General features: G+C 43.1%; 1 protein-coding gene across 2 annotated transcripts in view; it reads right to left on the reverse strand.

Moving 5' to 3' along the window:
* Nucleotides 1-452: 452 nt before the first annotated feature.
* LOC144805402 (uncharacterized) overlaps nucleotides 453-13,853 on the reverse strand; it is a 284,002-nt gene continuing 270,601 nt past the window's right edge. Inside the window, exons 3-5 of one of the 2 annotated variants that reach the window (XM_078671964.1) lie at nucleotides 13,616-13,716; nucleotides 5,027-5,127; nucleotides 453-3,573 (exon numbers count right to left, since the gene is read on the reverse strand). In XM_078671964.1, the coding sequence (XP_078528090.1) occupies nucleotides 1,666-2,835 (1,170 nt within the window). In that variant the 5' untranslated portion in view covers nucleotides 2,836-3,573; nucleotides 5,027-5,127; nucleotides 13,616-13,716 and the 3' untranslated portion in view covers nucleotides 453-1,665. The remainder of the gene's footprint in view (nucleotides 3,574-5,026; nucleotides 5,128-13,615; nucleotides 13,717-13,853) is intronic. The other variant, XM_078671965.1, reaches the window with a different exon arrangement.

Raw genomic sequence — 13,853 nt, forward strand, 5'->3', positions numbered from 1 at the left:
TAGGAGTGCCGCCACTAAATGTAGGATAAAGCATGGTTTTTGATGGCCTGGTTTGGATCGTAAAGTGGAAGCACAGGTGAGAGGGTGTGTGCAATGTTGTTAAAGTGATAAATGTTTGCACTCCTGTTTGAGGTGCATAATTGCCATGTTCACACAGGACTTGGCATTCCCCCCCCATAGTTTTAATACTTACATGATTGTCTTGCAATTATAGTTCACACCGTGAAATCTTGATTTGCAGAATGTGCTGAACTCAGCGCGCTAGCCCTTCATCTGAACATGGGAGGAGGGGACCAGATCTACTACACTTACTTCGATCAGCGAGGATGAGTAAGTGGTGCTCAACAGACTGGAATCCTCTGGCTGTGAGTGTCTGTAGTTTCCAATTGAAGTTTTGATTGACCAACAGTGTTACATCAGCCCCTCATACCTCCGAATGAAAATGCGAGTGATTATTCACTTAAGATTTATTTTAGAATGAATGTATATTCCATAAAATCAACACATCTATAGTACAGAAGAATACATCAATGTCAAAAATGTATTTTAACATTACCTAATCAATTCATAAACACTGGTAGGAAACAATGAAAATCATAATGTAATCCCACATCTAAAAATCATTATATGCTTGTTAAACATTCAAAGGTAGACAGGCTGACTACAAGGATTCCATAGGCTTTCACCTCAATGATTAAACGAAAGCTGCGGATATATGTCCCAGAGCATCCTATTACTTGCAAGTAGCCCAAGTTGCAGCTTCCTCCTAAAAGTGATTTGTTAATTTAGTGTTTATAGATTAACAGTGTTATTCATTCCTTCTTCAAGGTAGGGTTTATAGAAATATGAACTGGCAGAACACCAGAGACAGCTCGGTATGACTGACACCGCCTTTCTTGCATGAGCATCAATAAATTCAGTGATAACAGAACTCTTAATTGAAGGGATAAATGAGTGAACGGCATGTAATAAATAAATTGTTACTGTATGGTGAGGGGTTTAGATTATTCACAGGAAGTGATGGTGCTCTAACATGTGCGTATAGGATTCTTAACAGTGGCTAATGAGTACACGGTGCAAACAGGTCAGGGGAGAACAAACCCAAGTAAAACAACCCCTGCACAAGTGTGGATGTGAACCCACACGTACAATATGAACAAAAGTCCTGTGCACACGCCTGAATGCAGTGGGTTTTAGTGTAAAAAACTAAATTCTAACACAATGATCTTGTAGAAATAATGAAGGTTGACATCTCAAGTTTTTCAAGCAGATGGATTTATAAGTCAATCCAGATCAGTACAGAGTGAAATAAAACCAGCCAACACGTGTTTCTACACAACGTCCACATTATGCTCGTCTCCCAAAGTGTTTCCTGGTGCTTCATGTTTCTTCCTACCTGTAGGGAAATGAACAATCGCTGACAATAAACGCTTTCATAATTCAACAAATATCTATGTTTTACTTCTTTCCTGCTAGCCGGGTCTTCTATCATCTACTTTTTATCATCTGGTATTTGAATGTTCCAAATAATTATAATGTTATAGTTTTCTGTAATTCCTTAATCTCCCAACAACTGCACTTGTTTGCTCCTTTGTATTTCAACAGATGCGTCAGTATTATTGTTAATGTACTTAAAATCTTGACGAATTCCCTGTACCTCGAGGATTATTTCAACGTGTGATCAAGGACGGTGTGTTTTTGCTTATGGCGGTGTAGTATTGATAATCGACTAAAGGCCTTCGCGCATTCAGTGCACTTGTATGGCTTTTCCCCTGTGTGCGTTCTCTGATGCATCCTTAGATTTGAGGAGTTACTAAAACTACTTCCGCATTCGCTGCAATGGTATGGTTTTTCCCCAGTGTGTGTTCTCTGATGACTTTGCAGGATTGATAACTGACTAAAACTCTTCACACATTCACTGCACTTGAATGGCTTTTCCCCGGTGTGAATCCGCAGGTGAATCCTTAATGCTGAAGAGTCAATAAAACTACTTCCGCATTCGCTGCAATGGTAGGGTTTTTCCCCAGTGTGTGTTCGCTGATGGCTTTGTAAGTATGATAATTGACTAAAGCTCTTCACACATTCACTGCAATGGTAGGGTTTTTCCCCTGTGTGTGTTCGCTGATGCCTGTGTAAGACTGATGATTGACTAAAGCTCTTCACACATTCACCACACTTAAATGGCTTTTCCCCTGTGTGTGTTTGTTGGTGTCTTTGTAAGTTTCCTAACTGACTAAAGCTCTTCGCACATTCTGTGCATTTGAATGGTCTTTCCCCTGTGTGTGTTCGCCGATGAATTCTGAGAGTTGAGGAATCACTAAAACACCTTCCACATTCATTGCAATCATATGGTTTTTCCCCCGTGTGTGTTCGCTGATGTGTTTGCAGATGTGGTAACCGACTAAAGCTCTTCACACACTCACTGCACTTGAATGGCTTTTCCCCCGTGTGTATTCGCTGATGATTCCTTAATGTTAAGGAATGTCTAAAGCTCTCTCCACAATCATTGCAATGGTAGGGTTTTTCCCCAGTGTGTGTTCGCTGATGTCTTTGTAGGATTGATACATCACTAAAGCTCTTCTCACATTCACTGCATTTGAATGGTTTTTCCCCTGTGTGTGCACGCTGATGATTCCTTAATGCTGAAGAGTAACTAAAACTACTCCCACATTCAGTGCACTCGAATGGTTTGTCACCTGTGTGTGTTTGCTGATGGTGATTTAGTTCTGATGATAAACTAAAGCATGTGTAATGTTCTTCTTTCTTGGTTAATGTCTCCGAGTCTGGTATATATTTGCCTGCATTCCATGACTGTGTTTCCTGATGGGCAAACATGGCTGATAAAGCACTTGTGTTGTTCTCACATTCCCTGTATGTGTGATATTTTGCACATTTGCTTTCTGATTTAATAAAGTGCAAATGTCACGAAACACCTGCCACACTCAAGGTCACCAAAAAACCGTCGCACTCATAAAGAGTGCAAGGCTTCTTTGTGGGCGATAGTGTCTTTGGAATGGTTAAATGTTTTGCACAGTTAGGGATAATGATCCATCTTCCTTCTGGTCGGCACAAACTGGGACATGAACTTGTATTTTAGATAGCAGAACTCGTCTTTCTTTTACACGTCAATTGTCTGGCGCCACACCATTGTTCTTTTCTCGGGTTCCTGTGGTTTGGCTAGAAAGAGTTTACCATACACCGAGCGCACTGAATGGGCGTCTGTTATCATTTTAAGAAAGCGGAGCACTTCGGTAAACACATCATTTCAATACCAGGATCAAAGTTGGTGTTGGACACCTGTTTACAAGAGAGTTGCTTTGTCAGTGTTGTTGCCTTAATTTTCCAGCGGTTATTTCTTAGTTTTGTGGAGTGGAGGTGCTCGGCTCAGACTCTTAAATTCACTGAATTGCCCTTGACAGCTTCTTCCAGGATCCGTCAGTTAACGTTCAGGTTCGTCAATATGACGTTGCTGATGCCGCCTTGAATACTGGAGCTCAATTTTTCATTGTTTTTGGTGATTTACAGTAGTATCTTCTAAATCCCTTATCATTTCATGTATTCAAGGCTTGTTTCCTGTTGGATGTAAAATGATGTTAAATTACTAAATGTAAACATGAAAGAATTAAATACATAATGTTTAAATTGTGGTACAAGACATTTCTTCTTTACCATCTTTGAACGTTACAGAAGGATTTTTCCTCATACACGGATATTTAACTAAAATCTCTATCAAAGAAGTCACATCTTATTTACTTCAGAAAAGGAGGTGATTTGCCAATGTTTACAAAGTAGCTTAATAAAGAAACTGCGATCACGGAGCGCCCAGATGCTACAGGTACAGGTTTAGGTAGATGCATATGGTTAAGATTTCATTTAAACAAGAACAGATTGTAGAAAAAGAGGACTCAGGATGAGCTGCTGTTTCTTCAGTTTCAGGAAGTGTATAACAAAGGTAACTCTTCAGGAAGTACATAACAAAGGGAATGCAAGGCGCATTGTGAAGAAGATATATTATGTAAATTACTGTTAACCCATGTATAGGTTAAATTTCATTTTGCAGTTCATGTTATGACATTGCTCTATTGCTCCTGTCTGTGAAGAGACTGAAACTGGGTACGTTCTGTTCACGGTGTGCCAACACAAGGGGCAGGATGCTTTTATCTCGTGGGCTTTCTTGGAATATGCTTGCAGGCACTTTCGGTGCACCCTGTGCGCGCCTCCCGATTATTGCCTGATCATAATGATTTATTGTTTGTCAACCGTCTTCAGTGTAATGTTCTCCTACGTGGCTCAAAATGTGTGCTAGGCTGCTGATTGTAACCCAAGGCAGAACAGTGCAGTTGATAGCTGGTGTCATGATCCCGCTGTTCCTGGACCTATCACTGCCGAGGTCTAACTCAGAGGACCTCCTAAGCGGCTGCTAAGGAGATCTAATGACCTCTTATACCCCTTTAGAAAACCGCCCCTGTCCCGTGCATCCTGCACTCCTGGTGTTTATAATTAAGTGTGGATAGTGCATGTTAACCCCTTGCGCGCTGGCGGTTTTCCCGCTGTGTGCGTCAGTTTGCGGAAACCCGCGTTACATGACGAGCTGAGCTCGACATGAGCGTACGACAGGCGTAACTCATGACGAGCTGAGCTCGTCATGAGCATAGAAAGCGTTAATGAACGTATTGATGATTGTGTTTATCAATGCTTTTTGTACTATCACCAACTTATCACCAAGGGTTTCTTTTGATTTAGTGAGAGTAAATGCAGGAAGGTTTGTCTTTCGGGCTGCTTTTTGAAACAATGCCTCTTTCTTTGAGAAAACCAGATTTAGAGGAACTTCCAGGAAGAGTTCATGTCAGCAATGCTCTTGCGCTGTGTGAAGTTCGGAACACAGCGTAAAAGCAAGGATGACGCATACGGCAGAACGGACGTCCTAGGGTGTGGCTGGGTATAAAAGTCACACCCAGACTTCCAGAAGGTGCTTAGCCTTCTAGCTTGCTTCGAGGCAACATCACGTTTGCCTGAAAACACTCACCTGAGGTCGTCAGAGATTTTCCAGAGCTCCTAGTTGTTCAGAGTCTTCGGTTCTGCATCGCTGTCTGAGTCTTCGAGTCTGATCTGGAATCCATGATGTTTCTGCAAAAGGAAAGAAAGAAAGCTAAGTAAAACCCCTCTGATAAAAGGCGCCCACCGCTAGCAAAGACTTTACCTTTTGAACCTTTTGTAGTAAGAACAATTTTTGGATACTCTTTAATTTAAAGAGGAACAATTGAAAAACCTACAGTCAGGAAAAAATGATTGGACTATTCCAAGGTGTACAGCTACAGCAAAAGTGTTATAATGTTTTGAGTGTTTTATTTTTTTTTTTAGTTTATTAGAGAGAAGTCGTGCAGAGCATCAAGCAGGAGATTACTAAGTAAGTTTAATTAAGTAAGGTTCAGTGAAAAAGCTGAGTAAGGAAGTGATGCAAATGTTATTTGTTGTTTCTCATAGAATATTAACAACATTATTCGACGCATGTTCCAAGGGGCGAAATTCAACTGAGTCAAGCCTCTAAAAACAACACCACCATAAAACAACAACCCTGCTGACCATACTTCGCTCTCAACGACTCCCAGGACACGAAGCCTACCTTGGTAGGTCGCAGGTAGGAACCTTTAGATGTTACAGCTCGGAATATGTTAGATGTTCATTAAGAAAGTAGGTAAACATAATAGGACGACTATTCTAAGGAGTTTCTTGTTGCTTCGCAGGTCGACTACAAGAAAACTCACTAGCGTCAGATTCCGGCCTCCCTCCCTAACTACTATCTTCCACCCTAGTGTAACTATAAGAATCACAGGTTGTAGGATAGGGTTTCTGGGAGTTTGGCTCATAGCGTCTCTGCAAATCCTATCAAGCACCTTACAGGTAAGGGTTCGAGAACACACAGGTAAGAGTGCTTTGATATACCTGACAGAAGGCTAAGCCCACGAACACCATTTTGCCCAGACGCTATGGATCAAACTTCACAGGTTTCGCTTCAGGATATAGCTGCAATGTTAGTTGAAATTAATCAGAAAACACAGAATTGCGAAGAGATCTGTCAGCAATACAGAGCAGAATACAAACTCCTAGTCCAACAACCTGGACTTTCCCCTCAGAAAAGAAGCCTTTTCTAAAGCCGTCTGCATTCCAACCAGCCATGCAAACATTGTATAGTGGGAATACCACACCTACGACCTCTGCTAACACTCAGATACAGGTTATGACACCAGTCACAGTACCCCTGGCACCCCAGAAAGATTTTGTGGAGATTGTAACAAATGTACAATATTTTTGAATCAGTGTCATTTCCATTTTTTGGCGAAACCCACCACGTTTCCTGACGATTCCTCCAAAGTTGCCTTCATTTTATCATATTTGGGTGGTGATGCAGCTCTGTGGTCAGTACCGTATGTAGAAAGAAACGATCCGATTCTAAATGACCTTAGACGGTTCAAACTCGCCATGAAAAAATTATTTGCGAAACATGTATTCGTACAATCAGCGGATCCTGAACTACTCAATTTGAAACAAGGAACGTCAGATCTCTTGCATTACATATCCACTTTCAATAGACTGGTTATTGAGGCAGAATGGCCAGAAGAAAAACGTGTGTCTTTGTTCTACTGAGGTTCACGGGAAGAATTAAAAGATATGGTCACACAAATCTTAGATCCTCCAACCGATTGTGAGGAATTTATCGTTGTTGTTGTAAAACTTAATCACCGAATTTCTGAAAGAAAGGGCGAAAAAGGGAAGTCTGACTATAGAATGATTTTGTTTAAAGGTAGGGCTAGCACTAAAAACGAATCTTCTACAGTTAAGTTAGACGCGATTTAACCTATGCAAATAGGGACCATTAGAGGACCTCTATCAAAGGACGAAAAAGAAAAGCGTAGGAAATTAAACCAATGTATGTACTGTGGGAAAACAGGACATTTCGTAAAAGATTGTCCCACTCGACCTGTAAAACCAAAGACTAAAACTGCTGATATTGCCGCCATACAGCAGTCGGAAAACTAAAAAACTCGGTAGACAAAGATGTCAGTTTACCAAGTGCACACACTAGTTTGGCCTCCATGACACCAACTGCCTCACAATGTCATCTTAGTATGCGAATTTTGCTTCAGTCACAAAATGAAAAACTCGATCCTGGTCTATTGATGCTTTGATAGATTCAGGAGCTACAGGCAACTTCATAGATACCCAATTGTTCAGTAAGTTAGGTTTACAGAAAATAGTGAAAGTTTCTCCAGAGATAGTTAGAGCAGTTTACGGTAAGGAATTGACTTCAGGACCTATACAACATCATACTGAATTATTAAACATGACTTGTGCTACGAAACATGTTGAGGAAATAACCTTTGACATTATTGATGGTCCTCAGTTTGGTTTAATTCTTGGCTAGTACTTCACAATCTTTACATAGACTGGACTAATAGGACCATACTGTTTAAACCAGATTAACAATATCCTGGTTCGGAACTTTCAATACAAGGGTATGATTTTCCAAAAGAGTCTAAAAATGCCCTGATAATTGCAAGAGTTCCAGAGGAATACCATGACTTGCTGGATGTTTTTGATAAAAAAAAGGCCAACACCCTGCCGCCTCATAGGGACTATGATTGTCAGATTGATTTACTTCCTGGGGCAACTTTACCTTGTAGCCGCACCTATGCGCTAACAGAGAAAGAGAACAAACATTTATGCACTGTAACCTTTAGGGGTTAAAAAGGAGGGAAGGAGCCAATAGTAAGGAAGTGCTTTTTGAAAGAAGGTTTATTTCCGGTACACAGTATGCAGGCAGAAACAGTCTTGGTTTAGTCCGGTGCTTTAGTCTGGTCCTTCTGGTCTCCTACCGGCTCTTCGGAGTAGGTTACCTCGTCACCGGCTCAGCCCAAAAGAAAGGAAAAGGAGAGGTGGCATTTAGATCACAGCTCTAAACTACCGAGGCTATGGGGCAGGGTGTGAGGGTAACGTTGTGAGGAGGGAAGTAACCATCACCCTTACCTTAAAAAAAATCTTAATGGCAACGCAGCGGCGCTTCACCCTAAGATTGTGGAGTGAAAGTGCACAAAGTAAAAGTGAACGTTTCCCGTATACAACTGAGGATCCCTCCCAGCCTACTCGTTACCCGGCCCCCCCTTTGAAAGAGAGAAGACCTCTGAGCCGGCCTCGTATCTTGCTGAGCCACACGTCTTCCTGAGCGTGGCTGGACGAAGAGTAATGACGGTGGCTTCCTGGCTTCTCCTTTGTCGCGTCTTCTTCTTCGGGTGCTCCCGCGGGGTCTCTAGAAGTCCTCAGCTGCCTCGACTCCTCTTCCCGGTGTGAAACTCCTTCGGGGTCTTTCGTCGTCCTCTCCTCGGGTCGGCTTCTTCCTCTCACGGCTCCGACGCTGTGTTCTTCCGGGTCTACCTTTTCAGCGTGAAACGTTGAAGCGGATAGGCCCACGAAATCCGACGTCACGGAGGGGGACGTTACCTCAGGCAAGTCCAGGCTTTCATTAAAGGGCCCAGTCCAATCCTGTGGAGTAGATTGAAAACCAGTCACAGGGAATACTATGACCGATCCCGTGACCCCGTGACACGCACCTATCTTGATGAGTACTTAGCAAACGGTTTTATCAGACATTCTAAGTCCCCGGTTTTTCTCCTCTCTTTTTCATTCCAAAGAAGGGGGGGAATTGCGTTCGTGTATGGACTATCGCGCAATTAATAATCTGACAGTGAAAAATCAATATCCACTACCGTTAATTCCAACTTTACTTGCCCAAATCAAAGATGCCACCATTTATACAAAACTGGATTTACGTGGAGCATATCATCTGGCGAGAGTCCGAGAGGGTGATGAATGGAAGACTGCGTTCCGTACAAAATTCGGATTATACGAACATCAAGTCATGCCCTTCGGACTCTGCAACGCTCCAGCCGCGTTCCAGTTTTTTATAAATTAAGTTTTAAGAGATTTTCTTGACATCTGTTGTATCGTCTTTATAGATGATATTCACATTTATTCAAAAGAAAAGTCAGAGCATGTAAAGCAAGTACGAGCCATTCTGCAACAGCTTTTACAAAATTATTTATTTGTAAAATTAGAAATGAGCTTGTTTCCTGTCACTACTCATTCTCTTGCCTCATTCTTCCACAGCAAGATTGCTGACATACATAACAGCTTCGGCGACCTGACCACTCCCCCAACCACAAAACAGAAGCCCCCCACCACCACCCTCCGCGCCTGGACCCCGATCAGCACCGAAGACACCATCCGCACGATGAACTCCATCCACTCCGGATCGCCAACCGACCCATGCCCCCATCACATCTTCAACAAGGCCGACTCCATTATTGCCCCCCAACTCCGGGACACCATCAACTGCTCCTTCAACACCGCCACCTTCCCGGAAAGCTGGAAACATGCCGAACTTAGTGCCCTCCTGAAGAAACCTACAGCGGACTCACCGAGCTTAAGAACTACCGTCCCATCTCGCTCCTCCCATTCCCCGCCAAAGTCATAGAGAAGACCGTCAACAGTCAGCTCGCCGCCTTCCTTGAATCTAACAATGCCCTAGACCCCTCACAATCCGGTTTCTGAGCCAACCACAGTACAGAGACCGCCCTTATTGCAGCCACAGACGACATCCGGACACTGCTCGACAACGGGGAAACAGTGGCCCTCATCCTCCTGGACTTCTCCGCAGCATTCGACACAGTCTGCCACCGCACCCTTGTACAACGCCTCAGGAACGTCGGAATACAAGATAAGGCCTTGGACTGGATCATCTCATTCCTAGCCGGAAGAACCCAGAGAGTCCGCCTCCCCCCTTTCAGATCAGACGCCAACGAAGTCATATGCGGTGTACCACAAGGATCACTCAGCCCCACCCTCTTCAACGTCTACATGAGTCCCCTAGCATCCATCGCACGCCAACACAATCTCAACATCATCTCCTATGCAGACGACACCCAGCTGATCCTCTCCCTCACCAACGACCCAACCACCGCCAAAACCAACCTACACGAAGGGATGAAAGACGTAGCCGAGTGGATGAAGAACAGCCGCCTAAAACTGAACTCAGACAAGACGGAAGTGCTTATCCTAGGATCATCCCCCTCTGCCTGGGACGACTCTTGGTGGCCCTCGGCACTAGGCAGCGCACCCAAACCAACGGACCATGCTCGCAACCTGGGATTCATCCTAGACTCCTCCCTCTCGATGACCAGACAAGTCAACGCCGTCTCATCATTATGTTTCAACATCCTACGCATGCTCCGAAAGATCTTCCGTTGTATCCCCACCGAAACAAGGAAGACGGTCACCCAAGCACTTGTCACAAGCCGTCTGGACTACGGAAACACCCTCTACGCCGGAACCACAGCCAAATTACAGAATAGACTTCAAAGCATTCAGAACGCTTCCGCCAGACTCCTCCTAGACATACCTCGCCACAACCACATATCTGGTCACCTGAGAGACCTGCACTGGCTCCCCGTCAACAAGAGAATCACGTTCCGACTCCTCACCCACGCACACAAGGCCCTTCACGACCTAGGACCCAGATACCTCAACACTCGCCTGACCTTTTACACCCCCACCCGTCAACTACGATCGTCCAACCAAGCCCTCGCCACGATTCCACGCATCCGAAGAGCCACCATGGGAGGAAGATCCTTCTCCTACTTGGCGGCCAAGACCTGGAACTCCCTCCCCACCCACCTCCGTCTTACACAGAACCACCTCTCCTTCAGAAAACAACTCAGGACCTGGCTGTTCGATCAGTAGCGAACCCCTCTTCCCTTAAGCGCCTTGAGACCCTCTGGGTGAATAGCACGCTATACAAATTTAGAACTTGAACTTGAACTACAGTAGATTTTTTGGGGTACATCCTTAGCCCATCTGGCATAGAAATGGACCCAAAGAAGGTTCAAGCAATAATCGAATGGCCTAGTCCAACCACTGTAAAACAAATCCAAAGCTTCTAAGGGTTTGCAAATTTTTATAGACGGTTTATAAACAATTTCTCTCAAAGAATTACTCCAATCACAAAATTGCTAAGAAAAAACACGAAATATGAGTGGACTTCAGAAACAGAATTGGCTTTTCAAGATTTAAAGAATCAATTCACTACCGCCCGATTCTAAAACATCCAGATCCCACTCAACCTTTCATTGTGGAAGCTGATGCCTCTCAATTTGCAATAGGAGGTATTTTATCCCAAAGAAGTAAAAGCACTGGACAAATGCATCCAATTGCATATTACTCGAGAAAATTATCCCCCACAGAACAAAATTATGCCATTGCCGATAGGGAATTATTGGCCATAAAGGCTGTGTTCAAGGAATGGCGACACTACTTGCTAGGGGCTCGACATCCTGTAACTATTTATACAGATTACAGGAATTTACAATCACTTAGATCTGTTAAAGCTTTGTCTCCTCACCAATTGCGCTGGACTTTATTCTTTAATGATTTTGATTTTATCATCACTTATCGTCCAGGAAAAGAACACAATAAAGCAGATGCTTTATCGAGAATCGTATTAGTGATGATTTGAATGTAAAACAAGAAACTATTCATCCAACTATTCCAGCAGATCGCTTCCTATAGGTCTTATTGATTCTGATGTCGTGTCTGATATAGAAAATGCTCTTAAAACACAATCAAGAGAAGATTGGAGCAAGAATTATCCATTGTTACAATGGAAAGAAAACCTATTGTGTATGAATGATCAGGTGTTTGTCCCCATTGAGTCCCTCCAGAAACGTGTATTACAAACATATCATGATTCGGTTCTGTCAATCCACCCTGGAGTAACTAAAATGTATCAGCCAATTAAAAGACAATTTTGCTGGCCAACAATGCTCAAAGACATTCAAAGTTATGTAGACACTTGTACTGTTTGTAGCCAAAACAAAGCAATTCATCGAGCTCCCAGTGGTTTGCTTTTGCCTTTGCCTTTACCACCGCAGCCATGGCATACAGTATCTATTGATTTTATAGTGGAATTGCCTCGTACCAAGACTGGATTCACCACAATTCTAACTGTTGTAGATCATTTTTCACGATACGCTCATTTCATTCCTCTAAAAAAGCTTCCTTCAGCTATAGAAATGGCTCATATTTTTGTAAAGGAAATTGTGAAACTACACGGCATTCCATCAGTTGTAATTTCGGACAGTGGCACCCAATTTATTTCACACTTTTGGCAAAACTTGGGGAAATCTTTGAACATGGAAGTGCGTACCTCATCTAGTTATCATCCACAAACAGATGGTCTAACTTAACGCACAAATCAGACTATTGAACATTTCTTGCGTTGTATGTTAGCTACTTGTGACCAGGAATGGTCTGATATTATATGGGCTACAGAATTTGCGTACACCAACTCAGATCATTCATCTATTGGTATGTCTCCTTTCTTTCGTGTTCATGGTTTTCATCCAAAAGACATGTTAGGAGTAGGTAAAGATTTAACCTTAATCCCAGCAGTTACTGATTACGTGAATCATTTGGTTACTGTCCAACAAAAAGCCCAACAATATTTGGCTCACGCAAAGGAAACACAGAAATCATTTGCTGATAAACATCGCTCTAAGCCACCACTTTATTCGGTAGGAGACAAGGTTTGGTTAGCAACGAAACATCTAAAACTAAAATGCCATAAAACATTTCGTCCACGATTCATAGGTCCCTTCACCATAGAAAGGTTATCAACCCTGTTAGCGTGAAATTACTGTTACCAGCAACATATCGAATTCATCGGTATTTCATATATCTTTGATAAAACCATGTAACCCAGAAATTAGGGTACTTCATCATCCCCCGAGCTGTTGAGGTAGCCGGGATTCCAGAATTTGAAGTAAAGGCTGTTCTTGATTCAAAAAGGATTAAAGGTAAATTGTTTTACCTAGTAGATTGGAAGGGTTACGGCCCAGAAGAACGCTCATGGGAACCACTTGCTAACCTAAAAAATGCTCCAATGATTCTAAAAACCTTCATGTCAGATATCCTGAGAAACCCAAACATGTCCCTATCGTCTTAGGGGGGATTCTGGGAGTACTGTCATGATCCCGCTGTTCCTGGACCTATCACTGCCGAGTTCTAACTCAGAGGACCTCCAAAGCGACTGCTAAGGAGATCTAATGACCTCTTATACCCCTTTAGAAACCCGCCCCTGTCCCGTGCATCCTGCACTCCTGGTGTTTATAATTAAGTGTGGATAGTGCATGTTAATGAACGTAATGATGATTGTGTTTACCAATGCTTTTTTGTACTGTTGTACTATTACCGACTTATCACCACGGGTTTCTTTTGATTTAGTGAGAGTAAATGCAGGAAGGTTTGTCCTTCAAACCGCTTTTTGAAACAATGCCTCTTTCTTTGAGAAAACCAGATTTAGAGGAACTTCCAGGACGAGTTCATGTCAGCAATGCTCTTGCGCTGTGTGAAGTTCGGAACACAGCGTGAAAGCAAGGATGACGCATACGGCAGAACGGACGTCCTAGGGTGTGGCTGGGTATAAAAGCCACACCCGGACTTCCAGAAGGTGCCTAGCCTTCTAGCTTGCTTCGAGGGAACATCGCGGGTACCTGAAAACACTCACCTGAGGTCGTCAGAGATTTTCCAGAGCTCCAAGTTGTTCAGAGTCTTCGGTTCTGCATCGCTGTCTGAGTCTTCGAGTCTGATCTGGAATCCATGATGTTTCTGCAAAAGGAAAGAAAGAAAGCTAAGTAAAACCCCTCTTTTAAAAGGCGCCCACCGCTAGCAAAGACTTTACCTTTTGAACCTTTTGAAGTAAGAACAATTTTTGGACACTCTTTAATTTAAAGAGGAACAATTGA

The sequence above is a fragment of the Lissotriton helveticus genome, assembly GCF_964261635.1.
Source record: "Lissotriton helveticus chromosome 1_1 unlocalized genomic scaffold, aLisHel1.1 SUPER_1_unloc_1, whole genome shotgun sequence".
In the NCBI taxonomy this organism is placed as follows: domain Eukaryota; kingdom Metazoa; phylum Chordata; class Amphibia; order Caudata; family Salamandridae; genus Lissotriton; species Lissotriton helveticus.